This window comes from Pseudopodoces humilis, chromosome 13, assembly GCF_049639895.1.
Source record: "Pseudopodoces humilis isolate 2021_Gansu_Grassland_sample_001 chromosome 13, ASM4963989v1, whole genome shotgun sequence".
Classification (NCBI taxonomy): domain Eukaryota; kingdom Metazoa; phylum Chordata; class Aves; order Passeriformes; family Paridae; genus Pseudopodoces; species Pseudopodoces humilis.
In genome coordinates, this window is record NC_142212.1 from 4,082,383 (window position 1) to 4,103,874 (window position 21,492).

A 21,492-nucleotide genomic window follows, 5' to 3' on the forward strand; every position below is an offset into this window, starting at 1 on the left:
CATCCTGCACCCCTGCCCCTCTCAGCACCTGGGGCTACTGGGACACTGAACATTTCACTTTCCAGTAGCAGCAAAACTGTTCTTTAGCCTCTAAGGTATTTCCTTACCTCTTTTGCCAGGGCTGTGGCTTTGGGTACAGATACACACGGCTCCCACACCTGCTGAAAACCAAGCCTGAGGATGCCAGCCTCCCCAGCCTGCAGAGTGAGTGGGGCAGGGATGGGCACTCAGGGCTGTGATGGGTGCTGAGGGAGGACCAGCCTCTTCCTTAGCAGCTGTCCCTGTGGGCCAGGCCAGCTGTTGGGATAGTTGCCAAAGTAGGGTGTTCCTGGCCAAATATCCAGGCCTGGTTTTTACAGCCTGGCCATCCCCAGCCTCTCTCCTGGTGATTTGGGCATGCCAAATGGTGAGTAAGATCCATCATAAGTAGGGGTTCTGCCCTCCAAAGGAGAGGAGAGAGGCTCAGGACTGCATCCTTACCAGAGTTTTAGCCTGGGAGAAAGCTCTGTGATACGCACAGTGAACAGCTGCTGTGGGGAAGAGCTGCCATGTCAGCCAGGGAGCAGGTGCCCTGTGAGAGGGAGCTGGTGCCCAAGGAAACAGGGCAGTGTATAAGTTTGCAGTCAGGGTGTTTTATCCTGGAATCTCTCAGAGCCTGGCAGAGCCTGTCCTGCCTTTGGCACTGCAGTTTGGTTCTCAGCACTGTCACTAATCTGAGGGGTTTCTTGGCTCTGAGAAAGATGTGGGGAGAAGTTGCCTTTCTTGAGCTGAAGAACATGTCCCCAGCTTTACTCTTATGGATTCTGGGTTTGTGTGGATACATTCCTGATCCCCCTCTGAAAAGGGATGTGGAAAAGGCTTTGTGCCAGACTTTGTTCTGAGAAGCTTCGCGGGGGGACAGAAGGACAGGTGGCACATGGAGGTGTATAGTGAGCCCTGTCCAGGGAGCTGCCTGTCTGTTCTAACAGCACTCTTGTTCTCTTTTCTCTCTCCTGCCCATGGTGCCCAGGAGATCTCTCTGTTGCTAGTTTCCAGAGTAAGTTTGTTGTGTGACCTCTTGTCTGGTGGAGTAGCTTTAGAAAGCTCCCTGCTTCCCCTCTTCTGCCTAGAGAGACCCTTCTTTGTAGGCAGAGAGCTTCACAAGTGATTGTTTTTCTCAGCTCCACCCCTGGGAGAAGCCAGGGGGGCTGTGCCCATGTGTCAGTCTCTGAGGCTGCATCATGGACCTGCTCTTGCACCTGTTTTACCAGGGTTACCTCTGGTGTCAGAGCCCTGCTGAAGGGGGTTCCTCTCATCCTTCATCCAATGGAGAAGCCCTGGCACACATGCAGGAGGGATCTCATGGCTGTCCCTTCCCTCTCCTACTGCACAACCAAGCCACTGAGAGGCTGTCACCAGTCCTGTGGGGTGGTAACTGAGCTCAGCCCATCCTGGGGAGCTCTGGGGCAGCAGCAGAGTTCCTCAGCTGTCGAGGCCTTGCTCCACACATAGTGTGGCTCCACACAGTCTGATCCTGAGCCCAGAGTAGGCTGTGCTGGCTACTGGGGACTCACTCTTGGGAGTGCTATTTTAAGGCTCAACCAAATCAATAATAAATGCTGATTTAATTGAAGAGGGACAGGGGACTCAGAGGTGTCCTTGAGATGCTGCCCAGGGAAGGAGGAGGAGATGACCCCCCCTCCCCTTCACACCCATCAGCCTTCACCATGTTGCAATTTGAGCACTGGCAGAGTCAATGGGACAAACTGCTGAGCTAAGGAAGTCCCTGTTTGTCTGGGTCTGCTGCTGCAGGCCACTCTGAAGGGAGTGTGGGCGAATGCCTCTCCTCTGGTGCTCCAGTCCTGTTTTGGAATGCTTCCTTGGAAGACTGCACAGGTGGGGAAGGTTTTCTCATGCTGCCTCACAACATCCGTGAAACACCCAGAGCGCAGACTACCTGTTCTCTGCTGCCTTTTGCCCATGCTCACTGAGGGTGACCAGTGGATGGTGGCTGGCTTAGCCCAAGGGGACAGAGGCTCAGAAAGGCCATCTGTGTCCCAGCTTGTTCCCAAAGTTATTCCTCAGCTCCACTGGCACAGAGTTATTCCTCAGCTCTTGTGCAAGCAGAGCTCTGCCTCAGTTGGGCTCCAGAGAGCAGACGGGGCTGTGTTCAGAGCTGGGGTAGTTGTGCTTGCTGGTGCTGCAGGGACTTGTTTTGCTTTCACCAGGACTTGTAGGCAAGGCCAGGTGCTGTCCTGGCACGCACAGCAAGAGCAGCAGCCGGGCCCAGCCCGGCTTGGAAAAGCAAGAGCTGCAGGGTGGCTTTGGGTTGTATCACGGGGCTGCGCTGCCCCAGGCCTTCTGCCCACGCATCCATCAGGTGGAGGGAAGGTAGGTGGGACCATGAGATCATCGAGCTGAGATGTGCAACACGGGCCAGAGAGTTCACCCACGTCCCCTTCCCAAGTCCAGTAAATTGCCTAAGCTGAAGAGGACTTTCAGGAGGAGATCCCACCTTGATCTGACAACACCAAAAGTATCAACTGGTAGTAGTCGCTCACTCTCAGAAATAAATCTACAGCTTATGATTCCTGATGGGGGTCACAGAATGGTTTGGATTGGAAGGAACCTTAAAGCTCACTCTCATTCCAACCCCCTGCCATGAGCAGGGACACTTTCCACTGGACCAAGTTGCTCCAAGCCCCGTCCAACCTGGCTTTAAACACTTCCAGGGATGGGGTGTCCATAACTTCTCTGAGCAACCTGTGTCAGGGCCTCACCACCCTCACAGTAAAGAATTTTTTCTGATATCTAAACTTGCTCTCTCTGTTTGAAACCATTTCCCCTACCTTACCTCACCTTCTGTCTTCCTCTGCTGCTGCCCTGCCTTTCTCTACAACGTTTTATTCTTCATAAGCACTTTTGTACCAGGGTAAACTAATTTCTTGGTCCTTTTCAGTGGTGAAAAGCATGTGGTCTCTCTGTCTTATTCAGGAAGGGGTTTTGCTTTTCTGAGTCCTGTGGGGTGTTCACCCTTGCCATGTTTTTTAGCAGCCCCAGAAGTTTTGGTGTCATGTAGTTGGGAACCTTCCCTGATGTGCTGGTCACAGAGCCAAGACTCACATTAGGTGGTTTGCCAGGGCTTTGCTTTGGAGGCACACATAGATCCCAGGAGCCCTGGGCCATCCTGATGCCTCACACTCAACCTTATGGATATCTCATCCCCCAAGTGCTGCCTGCTTTCCTTCTGCCTGGCCCTGCAGCCTTCCCTTTGGTCCTCTCTAAATGCATCTCCAAATGGGCACACTGATGTGGACTCGCAGATACATCTGGAGCCTTTCAGCAACTCAGATTAGCATTGGGTGGAGCTGCTTTGCATCTGAATCTCGTCCATTTGGGGCTTTCCCCTTCTGTGCTCAAGCTCTGCTGTAAATGCTGCTGTATCCAGAGACCTCCTCAGGCTGCTGACCAAGAGGTCTCACAATTAGCCCTGTTATAAATCTTGCTAGGTCATTAGCAAACTATAAAAGTACATAATTACCTTCCTGTGATGAAAGTACGTGACCCTGCTTCTTTACCATTATCTAGTAGGAGCACTTATTGAAGGCTTCCACTTTGCCTGCTTTATTAATTTTTAACTCTCTCTAATAATGGGCTTCTACTCTTAGACTTTCTGCCATTACTACTTCTATTAAATAATTCTGCTATATTTTTTTCCTACAGTTGAAAAAACTTTGCATTACCATGGTCAGTCAGGGATGTTTTTTATGTCTTCTCTATCTAGTACCCCTTTTCTCCTTGCTTTTGCCTACCATTGTCTATGTTTGATTACATTCACTTTGCCTCCTGTATTTTAACTTAAGTCTTTGCTTCATCATGCTCTCAGTGACCCTTTTAACCCAGGTGTTTGCTGCAGCACTGGGGTTTCTGGCTCCCTTATAATCTTCTTAAAGAACTCTGTGTTTTAATTCACCGTTTCCCCTACCTACATTTTCTTTTCCTCTATTTTGTTTATATTTTCCAGGGAAGTTTCTGTTTCAGAAACATCAGATGTATCTATAACCCCTTGGTTCCATGCTCTGTTGTCCACATTAAATGTATTGAGGTCAAAATTTCTGGCCTTGAAAAACTACCAATTTCTGCTCCAATGACTGATGTTTATCTGTCATAACGAAGGCTAAGCCAGGATTGAGTGGCTTTTGTATTAGGGAGGTACAAATTTTGAGGCATTGATGATTTACTAGCGTCAGCATCAAGAAAGTTTCCCCAGCACTTGAGTATCTACTGGCTCCCTGTGAAATGACATCCTTGCCTGCAGTGGCACATAAGGAATGTGGCATTTCCCAGGAGGGCAGTGGTAACCAAGGTGGGTGGGAATGTCCCAGCAAAGGTGAACATATGGCAAATAAAGATGGACACAGCACCAGCACTGGGTTTTGGATACCAGTAATAATTACCTCATGTGGGAACTTGTGCAAGGAATGAAGCTGTTTGTGCTGTATTCCAGGGCTTGTTCCTTTTGCTGCTGTCAAAGAGTAGCAGTGATTTCAGCATCTTTAGATTCAGAATCCTCATGGGATCAACAAAAGCCAAGGAAATAATTGTTTCCTGATGTTAGCTTTAAAACCTTCAATAAACCTATTTACCTGTGGAAAGGTTTGACAAAAGGCACCAGTTTTTAATGCTCTTATAGTCTGGCACAGTCTGCCAGCACCAGGGAAAGCATTTAAGAACCCAGAATTACAGAATCACACCACTCATTGAGAAAAGACTGTGAAGAAATAGTCATTGGCTAAAAATCAGGACAAAGCAAGTTATTACAAGCATAGGAGCATCCTTCAAAAAACCAAAGCTGCCTTCAAATGAGGTAGACTTTGGCTGGGCAGTTCATCCTGAGATCAATCCTGACCTGCAAGGTTAGTAAAAGAGGCTTTGGCAACAGACCATGAGGACAACATGCAGAGTTCTTCCATGAGGAGTGGTGATCTCTGCCTAGAACTGCTTTGGTACTTGAAGGCTGGAAAGGGACTAATACAAGCAGTTTTAACAAAAAGCAGTTTTTACATGCTGAAGGGAGACTGAGGGAAAGAAAGCACTAAAACCCCTGTAAAAAGACCTTTCAATTCTGAATGACTGACAGAGAAAACATGGATAGAATCAGCATGACCAGGTGCAGAATGGTGAAGTAAGGGTGTGCTGTGTCTCTTCATCCATCACTGACAGAGAAGACAAGGTGTGCCCCAGCACTGGCTCCTGGGCTTCTCCACTTGTGCCTCAGGACCAGTTCCTGAGGGTTATTTCTTGAGCTGGCAACCTATAGTAATCTTTTAGAGAAGAGCAGCTTGACATTCAGTGAAGGAAGAAATTACACAACAGGAATTATGAGGAAAGCAAACCAGGACAAAACCAAAACCACATTTTGCCTTTGTGCAAATCTTCCACGCGCTTGTGGTTTGGATGCTGCATGTGCTTCTGATTCCACCTCTCCAAAGAAAACCTGGGAGAGATGTGGGCTTCAGGGAGGGGTGACAAAAGGGACAAAGATGGGACAGTTTCTGTGTGAGAAACTGCACTGGCTGAGGCTGATCCCATTTAAAAGACTGTCATGAAGGTCTGGAATCACAGCTAGCTGGAGGAAGTGACTGGAGAGGAGCATCTTACTGTCTCTACCACCAGAAGGAAGGGGTTACAGAGAATAAATATTTACAAATAAAGTGAGCAGGAACCAAGCTCCAATTGGAATTCCTGCTGCTACACACAGCTGAACTGTGGAATGTTGCTCGGGGACATGCTTAATGCTAAAGGCTTACACAGTTTTAGAGGGCACTGGGCAAGAAATCCCCAGAGGACCAATAAATATGCAAAAAGGACGTCTGGCTTGGCCAGTCCCTGAGCCACATGTAGCCAAAGGCTGGGAAAGTACATGTGGGTGGGAGTAGGACATCAAAGATATTTGTTGTGATGAAATCCCTCCCAAACATGAGCTTTTAGGCAGGATCAAAGCCAGGGCACTGGCCTGCTCGGGGTGATTATGCACTGTGAGGTTCAGTGAGTATCCTCCATAATAACAGAAGTTCATTGCACTTGCTAGTGGGTATTCACAGAATAATTTGTCCTGTTTCCATTTCAGATGACTGTCTCCTGTCATCCCTCCCTGGCTTTGCTAATCCCAGCTAGCAATCTGCCTGTAGTTATACCTTGCTTCTTGATCCCTAGGGATGTGATGGAAGTTGTCCTGTGTTTGCTTTGCCCACGCTGGCCCTTTGAGTAGTCTACAACCCCAGAGAGCTTCTGAAGTCACAGCACAGTTTGTTCCTCTGGGCATGGCAGTCCTGGTGCTGCCAGGGTTTCCACCTGCTATTTCTAATAGCTTCTAGTGGGGGAAAATGTAGTTAGATTGGTGTTTTTCCCTATAGTTGGTAAATCTGCTTAGGTTTCTCTTTCCAAGCCCTAAGTTTTGGGCTGAACTCCAATACCCTTCCCTTGTAGTGCTGAATGTTTTGTGGGCCTCTTGCTGGCAGTGGATCATTCTGCTGGTGAGAAGCATCTGTCCCATTTGTGCCCCCTTCTTTTCCCTTCCTATCTGTGGGGGCTGGTGTCCCACACAGCCCTGACTGTGCTTCCCAGCTGCTGGGCCTGACCTCATCTGTGGTCTTGATAGTGAGGAAGCCCAGAGATGAGATGACACGAAACCAAGGGGATGTGTCTGTGCTTGGGCTGAACCTGGCTGGAGAGTGTGGGCAGCTCTGCCTGAGGCTGTTAAGGGCAGAACTAACCTCAGCTCCACACATAAGCCTCTCAGGAGTGGAATTTACTGGATGCCTTCCTCCCCAGACACAGGCAGACAGGCATGGCCATGTGAGGCCAGGGTGGCCGTGCTGGCTCCAGGCAGCTGCTGCCACACTGGTATCAGGAGCAATTAATGCTGAGCTGACCATGGGCCTCTGCAGCGCTGAGCAAGAGGGATGCTGAGCTGCAGGGCAGTGCTCCTGTGCGTGTGGGCAGCAGTGAGCACGGAGGGCTCTTCCCTGGCTAATTCAGGCTGGCATTGGAAAAAAGTGCTGGGAGGCCCAACAGGCACGAACACTGCTCAGAATAGTCCTTGTGCCAGCTCCCAGTGTCCTGCCATCTCTGCTACTGTAAGGCACAAGCCAACATTTCCCAAGCCCAGGACTGGTCTCACAGCCTGTCCTCGACACTCACTCATGGCTGCCCTGGGACCAGGCTACTGAAGCTGTCTCTGTCTGGTTTCAGAGCCGTGTCCTTCCACCTTGCTGCAGCGCCACATGGCAGACCTGCTCCGCAGTGACCGCGACCTGGCCCCCAGCTTCCTCAACAGTGTCCTGAACCAGCTGAACTGGGCCTTCTCCGAGTTCATTGGCATGATTCAGGAGGTGGGTGTGCACCAGGGATGCAGCACTCACTGGGTGCTGTGTCCTGCACACAGAAAGGCTCAGGGCACAACTCACTGCGCTGGAGGTTACAGCCCTCCTGTTGGGAAGGGGCTTCTTTTTAAGCTGTCTCCATTGCTTGGCAGATCCAGCAGGCAGCAGAGCGCCTGGAGAGGAACTTTGTGGACAGCCGCCAGCTGAAGGTGTGTGCCACCTGCTTTGACCTGTCGGTGAGCCTGCTCAGGGTGCTGGAAATGACCGTCACACTGGCGCCGGAGATCTTCCTCGACTGGAATCGCCCGTCGTCAGAGCTGCTGCTTCGGAGGCTTGCCCAGGTATCATCCTGTGTGAAGAAGCAGCATCTGGAGGGGCATGGGGACCCCTCTGCCCTCTCTACAGATGTGTGGTGAACTGGGGGTTTCTGTTGCAAGTGCTGTGGTACTTAGAGCTGCTGCAGAAGAAGTGGTGCTCCCTAAAATCTCTACATATCAACTGCTCCCCTCCTTTGCAACTGCTCTGGTCACAGCTGATTTCTGTCTCTGCTGGGAGGGAGAGTAACAGCTGCTTAAATCTTCCTTATGCCAGTAAATGCTGAATTTTGTGACAAGCAGTGTCATGAAATCTGGAGAGAAGGGAGAAGGTGTGGTATTTCTGGGTAGGGAGCTGTGCAGAGTGTAGCTGGTTTCACAGTGCACACACTCCAGTGTTCGGGCACCTTGGTCCTTTATCCCTCAATCCTAGAATATGGTACCAATATGTCTCCACTTTCCCACCACAGTGATGGGGACAGCCCCATTCCAACTCACAACACCCCTTAGGCTCCAGTAAATTAGTTTCTTTTCTAAAGCATGAGCAGTCCTGGAAAGCCCTGAGGGCAGACTGCCCTTGTAGGAGCTGCATTGGCAGAGAGCAGTCAGATGTACCTTAGCAGTACCCCAAAGGTTGATACTCAGGGCTCAGAGCAGATGAAACAAAGCAAGAGGTAGCAGGGTCTGGTACCATAATCATGAGGGAAGTGCTCAACTGAGTGAGGAGGAAAGTGAGGGGTCCTTAGCAGGTGGCTTAGGCAAGCTGGGGAATGTGCAGCAGAGAGTGGGGTGCTGCAGCTTCCTCCTTGCTATTCCTATTATGAAGCCCCACCACTGACCAGGCCCACAGAGGGGTGCAGTGTTCTGTTGTTGTGCATTGGGGCAGCAGGAAGAGGGATGCTGCATTTGAGAGATGGTGCTCAGCTTGGAGCAGTTGTGTCAAGCCTGGAGCAGTCCCTACTCCTCCCACTGGGGGTTTGGGCGAGAGCTAATGGTGGCTAATTAAGTGTCATCACAACTGATTCCATCTCTGCAGATTGCTCTCTGTGCTTCAGAGCTGGTAGGTCCATCCTGCTGCCAGCTCCAGGCAGGGCAGGACCTGGACAGTGCTTCACCTTCCTGACACTGCTTTTGCCCACGGCTGCCAGCTCACTCTTCACAGGCTCTGGCTGTCCTGAAGATTGTAGCTTCTGCTTGCCAGGAGCTTTTATCCGCAGAAGTAGCTTGGCTTCTGCAGGTGGGAATTCAGATTTAGGTGGAAGGTGCTGACAAGTATCTTCACCTCAGACTGACTCCTCCCTGGGAGTTTTTGGTCTGGTACAACCACTGTGATGTGGTACCACTCCTTCCATGCCAGGGCCAAGCTAGGTGTGTGCTGTGAGCTTCCCTCTGTGCATCCATCAGCTCTCAGGCACTGAGTCCAAACTCCAAGGACATGCTGCCCTAAAGCTCTTTGGATGCTGCTCACAGGAAGGCCCATCCAGAAAATACAAACCCTCTCTGCTTTTCCCTGCACAGCTCTTGAACCAGGTGCTGAACCGTGTGACAGCTGAAAGGAATTTGTTTGACAGAGTGGTCAACCTCCGTTTGCCAGGTGAGTCCACTCTGTCCCTCTCCATGGAAAACATGCTGGGAGCATGCCCTTGGGAAGGGAGGGATGGCTTGTATTGAAGGCTAGTGTAGAGCTGGATGGGATCAGACCTCAGACCTGCCCTCCTCTGCCTGTCACACGGTGGCAGAAGCTCTTACCTTTCTCTTTCGCTTCCATAGGGCTGGAGAGTGTGGACCATTACCCAATCCTTGTGGCTGTGACAGGGATACTGGTCCGGCTGCTGGTGGACTCTGATGTTCAGGGGTGAGTGGCTTTTGCCTTCCAAAGCACGGGGTCTCTGTGTGTGGCACTGCTCTGGGTGCTGTGGTGGGGCTGTGGGAGATGTTGCAGGAGCAGCATGGGCTGTGGAGACTAAAGCGAGGTGAAGCTGATGAGTGTGGAGCAGGCAGAAACCAAAGAGCCACATTCCCCCTAGCAGCTGCATCCCAGTGCTACTGCTGGGTGCAAAGCCCCTTCCTGTGGTGGTGGAAACCCTTGTGAGAGGTGGCTGTGATGGAAAACCCTTTTAAGAGGTGGTTGTGAGTTGCTGTAGTGACAGCACATGTGCATCTTCCTCCTTGGGGTCTGGCACTGTGTGACAGGACAGCTGCTGGTGGAAGTTGTGTGTGATAGAGCTGTGCTGACATGGTGACACATCAAAGTGCTGCAGCACACAGTGATGGCTGGAAGGGAGCTCATTGGAGCTCCTTCATCCTGGACCCTCTTAGGAAGACATCAGAATCAGAGCTCTCTGGCTGCCCAGACGTGTGCCACAAAGGTGAGACGAGTCTTCTCCAGGCACTTGGGTGATGCTGATTTTAAGATGAAACTAATCTTGTCTTTATGGTAGCCAGTTACACAGAAGCAGCACTAAGGGAGTGTTGTGGATGGAGAAAGCCACAGCTGACCTGATCATTTATGTGTCTGTGTCTGCTTGTACCGAGTCCTGCAAACAGATTTATTCAGACACTCTGCAGCCCTGCCTTTGCTGTCTCCCAGTGTCATTTGCAGGTGTCTTGCCTGGTCACTCTTTGCTGTAGGAGATGGGGCTCTTCTGCCTGTGCTGCACATCCTGCTTGTTTTCATGTTTGGAGAACACAATAGTGGCTGGCTTTGCAGAGAGCAGAGTCCCATCTGGCTGAGTGGCTCAGCCCTGAAGCCAGTCTTTCAGCTTCTTCTCTCAAGGACTCAAAGATGTACACAAATATATCTAATTATAACCTGCCTCCCGTGGCTGCTGCACCAGTCTCACAGCCCCAAGTGTGACAGTGCCAAAACCTGGGCACAAGGTCATTGATCAGTGGCCTTTCTGTGCTGTGAGCAGAGGTGGATTTTGCTTGCCCTCAGAACCTTGCTCTGTGGAAAGGGCAAACGTCATGAATTTGATGCCACAACTAGACATTTCTTCCTGAAGGGAAGGAGGAGGTGATAAAACAGTTCCCTGCTAGGATGAAAAGTCCTTCCCTGCCTTTCTCCCTTGAACATCTGTCGTGGGTCAGGTCACTTGTCAGGTCAAAATGGGGAAGGGGAAGGATTGTCTTGCAGTTTATCAAACTCTAGAGAGCACTGGGAAGATGACAGTGGGATATCAGTCACATCCTTCCTAGCCTGCAGGGAGTCCTGGAGAGACAGAAAGCTTCCAGACTGTCCTTTCCCTGAAAAGCCAGTTGTGCTTTGGGTATGTGAATTCCGGGCAGCCAGTGTCATCACCAAGTGGCAGTGTCCCCTGTGTGCCAGCAGCATCCTCCATGCCTTGGGCTGCACCATCACAAACCAGAGACACTGTGCTCGAGGGAACTGGTGTTCAAATCTAGTCTCGGATGTTCAAGGGCTTTGTAGTCACTTCCCTGAGCACTGGAAAGAGAAATAAATGCAAAATAGTGGAATGATGTGTGAAAAGCATCGTGTCCTTAAGGTGGACCTAACGGAGCAGAAGCAGAAGGTGGAACAGGAGGAAGCCCAGGGAAAAGTATCCATAAAGCAAAGTTCTTCTGTGTGATTTTGCAAAGCCATGCACTAAACCTGAGGTTTGATACGTCAGTGATCTATAAAAGGCAAGCAAATGTTGCAGGGGAGCCACTGAGGTCAATCAAGACAAAAGAACCAAGGCAGGGAGCTTGGAGACCCTCTTCTGCTGCCCGAGCAGAGGGGATGGCAGAGACCAGGCGGAGATCAGAGGCATGGGGAAGGGAGAACTGAGTCCCCACACTCTTGGCAGCACTCTGAATTGAGGACTGGGTGTTGCACCCCACTTACAGAGCAGTTCTGCTCTGTGCAGCCACATTGAGAAATGACAAACAGATGGGATGGAGAAAACCAAAAAACTGATGCTTTTATGTTGTCTTTGTATACCTCGAGGGCTCAGCCCTAGTTTCATCCTCTGTCTGAGGCACCATCACCACAGGATGCTGAAACCTGAGAGGTGCAGCTGGGGTAACAATCACCCAAAACCCAGGGAGATGGTGCATGTCAGTGATGGCTGGCCCAGAGCACAGCAATGGGAAGTGTCTGTCTCCAGGTGCATGAGTAAGAGGAGTAGAACAGGTGATGGGAGTCAGTCATGAGAGATGACTGCTGTGGCTGAAGAGATTTAAAGTATGTAACCAGGCTCTCCAGAGCAGACCCATTTATGTGAAGTCATCTGTAGACAGCTTTCCTTTTTCCTTTCTCTCTGTCAGGATAATAGGACAGGCTTTTGTCCGTCTCCAGAAGCACTCTGCCTGGGCAATGCTGAAAGCTGGTAGAAATCTCTTCGAGGTCCCATTTGGTAACTCCCAGATTAACAGAAATCATTAACAGAGAGATTTTCCAACCCACATTTACATGTAGAAATGTCCGTGTGGGAATTACCAGGGACAGGGTTCCCTGTAAGGAGGCTGTGCAACCTTCAGGAGAATGAGGACAGGGACAAGACCTTGGGAGACTTCCTTGGCTTGGCTGTTTTTTCTGGTTGCCTCTAACCCAGCAAGCAGACACTGTGCCAGGCACTTCCACTTGGTTGGAAGGTGCTGCAAACATCTGGGACATAGGGAATGGGTTCATCTTGTAGTGAAAGAGTGAAGTCCCATTTATGGGACAAGAGCATTGCAGTGGGGAAGTAAGTAAGAGCCAGGGCCCTGCCAACTCATCCAGTCACGCTATCAGGCTGCAATCAGATGCCTCAGCTGCTCCTTTCCCAGCACAGGATGCTCATCCAGGCATTGGGTTCTCTTGCAGTGCACTCCTGGCATCAAGCAGAGCCATTAAGCACAAGGAAAGAGAGTGTTGCCCAGGCCAGGCTGTGGTGAGACAGTTGATCCATCATTTGCTGTAGTCCCTGTATGGAGCAGGCTGTGCTTTTGAGAGAGCAGAAGTGTGTTTCCCTGCTGGGTCAGGCAGGATGGGCTGCTCATGGTGAGTGCCTCCTCCCAGCCCTCAGGTCTGAGAGCTGTTGGGCAGCACTGGGGAGTGTCAGGGGCTGGCAGGGCCGAGGGCAGGGATGTCCCTTTGCTCCCTCTGCCAGCCTTAATGACTGAGTGGGGAGGAGAGGAAAGGCAGGATCTGCCAGGCTGAGCCAGGAGCTGGGCTGAATCCACACCACAGACCCTGGCTGGCTGCAGGCAGTATCATCCCTCCGTTTGTCTGCTTGCTGAATAATTGAGCAGATTTTCTATTAAGCCTCTTTCAGAGTGAGCTAATGCAGCGACGTTGGCCAGAGCTGGTGTCAGGATCCTGGTGAGAGCGAGTGGCAGGGGAAGGGCTGAGGCCCAGAGTTGAGGCTGTGGTTCCCTGTGTGTGAGGGCATGCTGTAATTAGGACTGGCTTTGTGGGAAGTGAGCAGCCATCCCAGAATGGAGATGAGCTGTGTTGTGTCAGGGCAGAGCCACTGCTCTGCTCCTTGGGCTTCCCCCATGCTCCTTCCACCTCCTCAGAGGCAGGGAGGTGATGCTGTCAGGGAGAGGAGAGGGTTGGGACACGTGCAAGGATGTACAAGTCTGTACAGGACAAGTCCTAAAGAGCCTTCAAGGTGTATCTCCCAGGGACTTCTGCATGAAGGATGGAGAAGACAGAAGGAAACGCACTGATCTCACTGGGAACAAGGTGGTACAAGCCATCAAAGCACAGGACAGGGGTCCTGGACCAGAAACAACCATGCTGAGCCAGTGGGACCTGCCAGAATCAGCACTGGGCTGGTGTGATGTTGGGGTATTTCTGCCTGGGTCTCCACACTCCTCTCCTTTGCAAACTACAGATGGGTGCAGAGAGATGGGCTGGGAGGAGACAAAGGGGTTCCTGGGGCAGAAGCAACACACTGGTGAGCAGAAAGGTAAGGAGGCACAAGACTGGCTGAGAGAGGAAGGCTAAAAAGACTGCTCAGTTGTTTAATGGTTTTGGGATCACCTCCGCTGGAAAGATCAGAAGTTCCCAGTCTCCAGATTTTTAAACAGGCTGGCCACCCACCTGTGTGCTCATGTGCTGCTGGGACCCTGGGGGCTTGGCTGGACCTGTGGACATGTCAGTTTTCTGCAGTTCCTGTAAGACTTAGCAGTTACTGATCCCTTAAACACTAATGCTCCCTCAACAGTGTTGGTGAACAAGCCCTGGTGGAAGGAGGGGCAGGAGTAGACATTTCATGGACCACACAGTCTAATGGAGTTCTTGGTACCTTGCTCTAAAAACTCACAAAATGGGTGGTACTGCAGTTTTGCAGTGTGTAATGTCAGGGTGAGCGTGAGCCAGAGCATGGAAGAATGATTATCTCTGGCCTGGGTTTCATGCTTAAAAAAGGAATGTGGTCAGTTTTTTTACAAGCTGCCAGCTTGTGTGCTGCATCCTGAGTGATGGGATTGCCAGGACTGGGCTCTCCCAGCCCCTTGGGGCTGTCAGGCACATGCTGGGAGGCAGGAGCAGGCCTTGTGCTGGCCAGCACCAGGCTTTGCTGATTTGAGCTCTCTGGAAAACTGAGCATGGTAAGGAAAGGATCTGGGCCCTGCTGTGTCTGTCCTTGGTGACAGAAGGACAGGATGGGATGGCATTCAGTGCACCCCTGTTGTCCTGGCTGAGGTGTGAAGTGCCAGAGGAGACAGGAGTTAGTGTTGGACACTGGTCCTCAAAGCTAGTCCTTATCCCCACACAGGCTGGCACAGGTCCCTGTGTGCCAGGGGCAGTGAGCTTTGTGCTGACCCATTACTTTGCCCTGCAGAGTCAAGGAGCAGGAGGGAGGTTTAGCAGGGAGCCAGGGGTGTAATGGTGGAGATGGCTGCCAAGAGAGGACAGTGTATTCCTTGGGGAATATCCATTAGGTTTCCCAGCTCCTGCCTGTCAGAGAGGCTTTGCTCCTGGCTGTTTTTCCTTGCTGAGATGTTCTGCTTTTCAGGCTGCTTAATGAACTGCTTCGACAGTTCAAACCGCCTCCCGGTGCTCATTGGATCAGCAGTGTGGTGTGGGATCCTTTCTGAGCATCAGGACTTTCCTGGGTAAAGGCAGAGGGATCCCTTGAGGGCAGCTCAGATACAAATGTCAGAGCAAGTCCCTGGAGAACAAGCCTTACCTTTCCTGCAGGGATAGAAGAATTGCAGCCAGCCTAGAAGAACTCTCCTGGGCTTTTTCAGGCTGGTACGCCCCTGGAAAGGCCCCCCGGGGGCTTTTCTTACTCTCCCTGAGCTTTCCCTAAGCTTCAGTCATTATTCTCAGCTGAGGATGCAGATTTGCAGGAACACTAATGCCTAGGAAGCTGGTGTTGGCAGTGGGGAAGGGGAAGATTTCTGGGGAGACAGACAAGGATGGTGATAATGGGTGGGTAACACCCACTCCAGCAGCTGGGGCCCAGAGCAGCACTTCATCTTTCCTTCTGGAGGAAGATCTGGTGCTTAGATACGGCACATACTCTGGCACGGGCTTGGCACTGTCTCGGCAGGTACAGGCCACACTCGGGTCAGTGCCCTTGTCTGGTTGGGTGCACTCAGCTGCGTCTCTTCTCTTTCCCAGACATTTCCCAGGTGAAATTCAAGCCTTCCTTCCCACGGGATGCCTGCCTGGGTGCAAAGCCAGGGGTGCTGCCAGCACCTCAGCTCCACCCTCAAGGTGCCACTCACCTCTGTGTCTGACACCGAGGCACCTCGTCACCCCCCGTCAGTGCCCAGTGCAGCATCCTGGGCCCGTCAGGACACGGCGCTAACGCGAGGTGATGGGGCCGGCGGTGGCGGCTGGGGGGCGGCCGGGGCACCGGCCAGCGGGGGCTGTCGCTGTTCATCCGTCACCTCCGCCAGCCGCGGGGCACGGATCGCACCGAGCTGCACAAGGTCGCTGCCAGGAGCGGTGCCGGGCTGCCTGTGGAGAGCTGCTCTCCCAAACGCTCACCCCTCCTTGGATGGGGAGTATTGTCAATTTCTTTGGGCACAAAGCTGAGTTTTTTTCTGGGAAAAAAGCTGCTTGTTTCCTGGCCAGAGAAGTTGAAAGGATGTGTGTTAGTGTGGTCCCGATGCCCCAGGGTTCTTCCCCTCCCACCAGTCACAGGGCTGCCAGCAGCTCTTGGGACCAGGGTGCTCAGCCATGGGAGGGGGCTGCAGGTCTCTGAAGGGTCCTGGTCCCTGTGATACCTGAGCTGTGCCCCTGCCCACAGCCGGTAGCCCCAGCCTCCCCTGTGCTGCATTTGATGGCCACATGCTCCTGCTCCAGCTGTGGATGGCATACTGGTGACTGGAATATGGGTAGGATACCCTAATCCCTCTGTGGGATCAGACAGGCATTTTGGGGGAGCAGAACCACTCCCTATTTCAGGAAGAGGCAAGGGTGGTTGTCAGGGAAGGCAGCGCAGGTGAAATGAGTTGGGGGCTCCATCTGCAGGGAGCGCCAGAACTAAGCCAAAGGCAGTGCCAGTCCCATCCCTGGCAGTGCCTTTCCCCTGCATCTAAACCCTGCTTGTTCCTTCCTCTCGGGGTCTGGATGTGCCCTTGTGTCAGTCAGCACTGCTCCTTCCCCAGCTCCCAGGCATCATTTGGAGGACCGGCCCTCCCAAGGACAAACCACTGGATGCTTTTCTCTCACCAGCACCAAGCCACCAGCACATTTAACCCCCTTGCTGAGGCCACCTGAAGGCCATTTGCTGGGAACAGAGGCTGCCAGTCCAGTGCAGATTGCCTGGCCCCCTGTGCTGGGCCTGCAGGAATTCGGGACTCCCTCAGACCTCAGCCTCCCACCACTGTGCCTGTGAGCTGTGGGGTGGCTGCACACTGCTGCAAGGGCAAGGAGACACTCAGCCCAGCATGAGCTTAAAAAAATAGGCATTTTTATTCCAATGGAACTAGAGAATTATGACCCAGGAGAGGGGAGGATTACTCACATTTATCGATAGGCTGATTAGGTTACTGCCTAAATAGCTGGGCTTGAGCAGCGCGTGTCCGCCTCAAGGAGAAGCAGCGAAGGAGCGCGTGGTGCATCGGAGACCTCCGTGTCCTTGGTGGCACCGAGCTCTGAGCAATGCGGGCTGGGGCGCTGTGTCTCGTCACCTAATCCTGACGATTTACAGCTTCTCGGGAAGCAAAAGCTTGTAAGATTTGCTTTGCTGCGTGGCTGGTCAGGCGCTGAGCTCCATCCCTCCTGCGTGGCCACGTTTGGGGAGGGCTGTGTACCCCCAGTTTGTGATGGGATCACAGTCCCCCGCTCCCAGCCATGACATGCTGATGGCGACCGGTGTGTGCTGGGAGAGGATGGTGGCACCGCCATTCCTGAGGACTCTGGCACGAGCCAGGACAGTGTCCCACTTGTCACAGCTATTCCTCGGCCTGGGGGTCTGTGGCAGTGGTGTCAGGTTTGGCATCTCATGCCTGGGGACATGGCAGACCCCTGGGCCTGCTGTCAAATTAGGGAGGGTGGGTGCCCAAATGAACGGGTGTTTCTCCAGCATGCTGGGTTCATCAGTGTTAGCCGTGTGCTAACGAGGCCGTTGCCAGTGGATTATGCAAGGCGCTCTTGCTGGGCACCAGCATGCCTGTGGCCCAAAACCCACCAGGAACCTACGGCTGAAGCAGTTGTGGTTGATGTCAATCACTCCTGTGGGTCGTGGTCAAGCCAGGAACTCGGGATGCCCAATAATCCTGTTCTAGCAGCAATGGAGGAGACCAGCTCTTGGGAAACCTCGGCTCTGTCCCACTAAGACACAATGGGGGTATCAGAAAAGACAGAGCTGATGGACTCCGAGTCCGACTTGAGCTGCAGGACCTTGGGGTGCTTGGGGTCGGGGAAATCCTCACCGATGGCCAGCCGAATCTTGCCATTCTGTGTCTCCCTGATGGGCTCGAGGAAGACGACGTGTTTGTTGGCGCTGGCCTTGCGGTTTGGCCCATCGGTGGCAGGAGGAGTGGTGCTGAGGATGGAGGACTGGGCGCTGCACTCCTGCGGGGGGCTCAGCGGGGCCGGCTTCTTGCAGCAGCCCAGGCAGCGGCACGGCGTGAGGTACAAGTAGATGATCACCAGCACAAGGCTCACAATGCAGCCCAGCAGGGTCGTGAGGCCAGTGCTGAAGGTTTCCCCAGCTGCCTTGGGGTAGAGGACGGTCATGTTGAACTCACACATCCTGCTGAAGTTGTAGGGGCTGTTCATGGCCAAGCCTACGTAGACCCCTGAGAGCCAGGGCTTGGCTACGGCAATCCTCAGGCTGCCATTGCGGTAAACCTCCAGGGAGCGATTGCTGTTCCCTGGGTGTTTGATGGGCTCGTGGTGAGGGGTGATCCACATGTAGGTGGTGGCCGTGTGCGGCAGGCTGGTGTTACTGGTGTTACAGGAGAGCAGGATGGGCTGGCCCACCGTCACCTCCAAGTGCGAGAGCTGCGCGTCTTCGGCGCTCGCCGAGCAGTTCTCAAATATGTGGCTGTGTTTGAGGAGCTTGATCAGGGACCGGGGCACGTTGTCAGACACCTTGCAGGTGTGTTCCTCGGAGAAATCTTTCACGGAGCTGAAACCTCGCTGATTCCAGCGCTGAAGCATCAGGTAGAGCGGGCAGCTGCACCTGATGGGGTTGTTGTGCAGGTACAAGCCATTACCGATGTTTTCAGGCAGAGCTGCAAGCACCTCCACAGGGATGCTGCTCAGGCTGTTGGAGGAGAGGTCCAGCGTGCGGAGGTTGTAGATTGCCAGCCCCTGCACCACATGGAAGGGGAAGGTGGTCAGGTTGTTCCAGCTCAGGTAGACTTTCCGCAGATCATTCAGCTTGGCAAAGGCATTTTCATCCACCCGCGTGATGCGGTTGTTGTAGAGCAGCAGCTCCTCCAGGCTCACCAGCGCCTCGAAGTAGTGCCTCTTCACGGCTTGCAGGTGGTTGGAGGACATGTCCAGGTGCCGCAGGAAGGAGGCATTGTGGAAAGCCTGTGGAGAAAGGTCCCGAATCTGGTTGTGGCTGATGTGAAGGGCCTCGAGGTGCGGGAGGGCGGCCAGCCAGTGGTCGTGGAGCTGTGTGAGGGCATTGTGGCTGAGGTCCAGCGTGGTGGTGGTGGGCGGCAGTGCCTGGGGCACCCGCTGCAGCATCTGCCGGCTGCAGCTCAGCAGGTCGGAGGTGCAGATGCAGGCGGCGGGGCAGCGGTGGGGCTGCGGGGAGGCTCGGGGGGCGCACAGCTGGAGCAGCAGCAGGAACAGCTTTGCCACCCGCGGCCAGACCGGCTCCGCGGTCACCGGCGAGGACATTGTGACGGGCAGGAGCCTCTGTACAGCCCGGCGGCACGGCCAGGCTCGATGAGACGCCAGAAAAAATCTGCCGCCGTCTCTCGTTTCTCCCCCAGTGCTGGCTTGGCTCTACCAAGCATCCACAGACGCCCTTTTGCACCCCGCGAAAGAGGATCCCGATTCCAGCCGTGGGGCTTGAAAAGACCCGAAGTGCGGCATCGCCTTGCCCGGCTCTGCCGCGGCTCACCCGAGGCTGCCTCGTACCTGTGCTCCGGCCGGCCGGGGGCTGCCGGGGGTCGGGTGGGCGATCAGCATCAGGGGGCTGAGGCGTTCGGGCGCTCCGGGGCTGTGTGTCGGGCTGGGCGGGCGCCTCGCTGCCTCCTGGAGCTGCTCATCCCTGGAGTGCGAAGTTTCTCAGGGTTCAGCGCCGCCGGGGCACATCCGCACGCTGCGACCTCCGGGGAGCCTCGTCCGTCTCCCTCCCGGGCAGCATCTCCGGGAGCCGGGCGCGCTCCTGCCCCTATTTACGGGCGGGCGGTGCGCGGCGAGGGGGCCGGCCGGGATCCCATTGGCCCCGGCGCGGGGAGTGGTGGCCGCAGCGGTGGCCCTGGCCCGGTCCCTGTCCTCGTCCCTGGCCGTGGCCCTCCCTGCGAGTGGGCAGAGCGATGCGCAGCCAGCACCGACCCTGCGTGGTCGCTCGTCCCCAGGGGAGCTCAGACTACTTCGGCCGTACCCGTGTGCGGCCGCCGGAGAGCCGCGACCGGCTGTAATCCATAAAGCGGCTGCTCCGCCACTGCCCAGCCTCTGGCAGAATGCTGCCACAAACCCGTCACTCTGGGAGCCCCTCGTGTCACATCCTCCACCCAGGCTGGGAGTGGGGATGGCGGTCATCCTCCCAGGATGCTGCTGCTTCTCTCGCAGCCGCAGTCCTTCCTGCTGCCCTAATCCTCAGCACCCCGCGAGCTGGGGATCCCCCAGCACCCCTGGCCCTGGGCTGAGCAGGAGGGCTGAGCCCAGTGGGGCCCCCATGGCAGAGGGGGTGCCGCGGGCTGCTGGCGGGGAAGGAGTGGCCATAGGGTGAAGGACATTCAGGAATGTCATTATCCAGAGCTCAGGCGGTTTAGTGGGAAGAGGAGAGCTGGGGAATTGGTTTCCATTAGGGCAGCAAAAAGCTAATTTGGCGGCTGCGGCTGCTGCAAGTCAAGGGGCTGTTAACCCCCTGCGCCCCGGCTCAGCCTGTGCTGACTGGCTGCTGCCTTGCCCCTCTTGCCGCTGGGGTGGCTCTGCTTGCCCCTAGGCTGGCCACAGAACCAGCTCTGCTCCTTGCCAGGGGCTGTTACCAGGCCACAGCACTGATGCCCGAGGGAGACATTAAGGCGACCTTCAGCTGTCCTAGCTGTGCCCACCAAAGCCAGGGAGGGCCATGACTTCTCCCTCCTGCTTTTTTGGGAGACCCACTTGCCCTGAACATACCCTGAGCTGTCCTGTTGGTGCAGGAGGGCCCCAGCCCCTGGCGTGAGGCTCCGCAGAGCATCTCCCCTGAGGTGCTGTGACCAAGGGCAGTGCTGGATGTTTCAGTCGCCCTGCAGCAACCCAGGCTGAGGCACTGGCCCAAGGGCTGCAGCCTCAGCAAGTGCTGAAACATCGCATCAATCCCCAGAGCCTCTGAGTCGGGGTGGCAGAGGAGGAGGAGGATGGATGGCTGCTGCTCTTTGGCCACATTTGAGCATGTTCCCCTGGACTGGGGTGACACCAGCTGGGGATGCTGGTGTGGGAGCACAGGGTGTATTGTCTGAGGTCTGTGTCCCTCGGCAGGACCGAGCGTGCGACTGCGGTGCTGCTGGCAGATCCCTGCTTCCAGCTGCGCTCCATCCAGTACCTGCTGGGCCACGCCGAGCCCTCGGCCTTGGCAGCGGCTGCCCCGGCCACGGACAAGCGCCACTTCTCCCTGCACACCTGTAAGTGTTGGCACTGCACTGGGAGCTGGGCTGTGCTCACCACCCACCCACAGCTGGGGAGGGAGGAATGGGGCTGCTGGTGTCTGTGTACCCTGCAATGTCCCAGCCCTTTCAGTCCTGGGGACAGGTGTCTATGCCCTCCTCCACCACCCCAGCAGCAGCACTTCGGGGTGGGGATGTATCCAGTGCCAGCCCATTCTGCCCTTCTCAGTGCCCAGTGCTCCCTGTCCTGGCTGGTGCAGCTGCAGCCCCTTTGCATCACTCAGCAGCCTCAGGACAGCCTGAGGGTCCCATCCACCCCACACACGCCCAGTTTGCCCCCCCAGACACAGAGTACATCAGTACTGAGGAGCTGTCAAAGGTGGAAAAGATGCTGAACCATCTGAGTGAGGAGTCCAAGCAGGCAGCTGCTACCACACTGGTGAGTCCTCCCCCTGCCCTGGCCCTGTCCCAGTCCTTGACAGCAGATCTGGGACATGGGACTTTGGATGCCACCCCTAACTGCCTGGTGACCCCCACAGCCCACCAGCGAGGAAGACCTGTGCCCCATCTGCTATGCACACCCCATCTCGGCCATCTTCAGGCCCTGCTCCCACAAGTCATGCAAGTGAGTAGCTCCCACGTTTGAC

The 21,492-nt window shown here is 54.4% G+C and overlaps 2 protein-coding genes across 4 annotated transcripts in view; one reads left to right on the forward strand and one right to left on the reverse strand.

The window, feature by feature from the left end:
• RNF123 (ring finger protein 123) overlaps positions 1-21,492 on the forward strand; it is a 47,697-nt gene that overhangs the window by 25,655 nt on the left and 550 nt on the right. For both annotated transcript variants that reach the window (XM_014251707.2, XM_088061724.1), the window contains exons 31-38: positions 120-204; positions 7,234-7,373; positions 7,517-7,705; positions 9,197-9,272; positions 9,449-9,533; positions 20,721-20,863; positions 21,190-21,284; positions 21,385-21,470. In XM_014251707.2, coding sequence (XP_014107182.1) covers positions 120-204; positions 7,234-7,373; positions 7,517-7,705; positions 9,197-9,272; positions 9,449-9,533; positions 20,721-20,863; positions 21,190-21,284; positions 21,385-21,470 — 899 coding nt within the window. The remainder of the gene's footprint in view (positions 1-119; positions 205-7,233; positions 7,374-7,516; positions 7,706-9,196; positions 9,273-9,448; positions 9,534-20,720; positions 20,864-21,189; positions 21,285-21,384; positions 21,471-21,492) is intronic.
• Positions 16,515-20,706, reverse strand: AMIGO3 (adhesion molecule with Ig like domain 3). Of its 2 annotated transcripts, XM_088061725.1 has the most exons (2): positions 19,170-20,706; positions 16,515-18,611 (listed from the first exon to the last, which is right to left on the reverse strand). In XM_088061725.1, the coding sequence occupies exons 1-2, from the start codon at positions 19,218-19,220 to the stop codon at positions 17,400-17,402; spliced, it is 1,263 nt and encodes a 420-aa protein (XP_087917851.1). In that variant the 5' UTR covers positions 19,221-20,706; the 3' UTR covers positions 16,515-17,399. The 2 variants fall into 2 exon arrangements, with proteins under 2 accessions (XP_087917851.1, XP_005534730.2); XM_005534673.3 differs by having other exon boundaries at positions 16,515-20,706.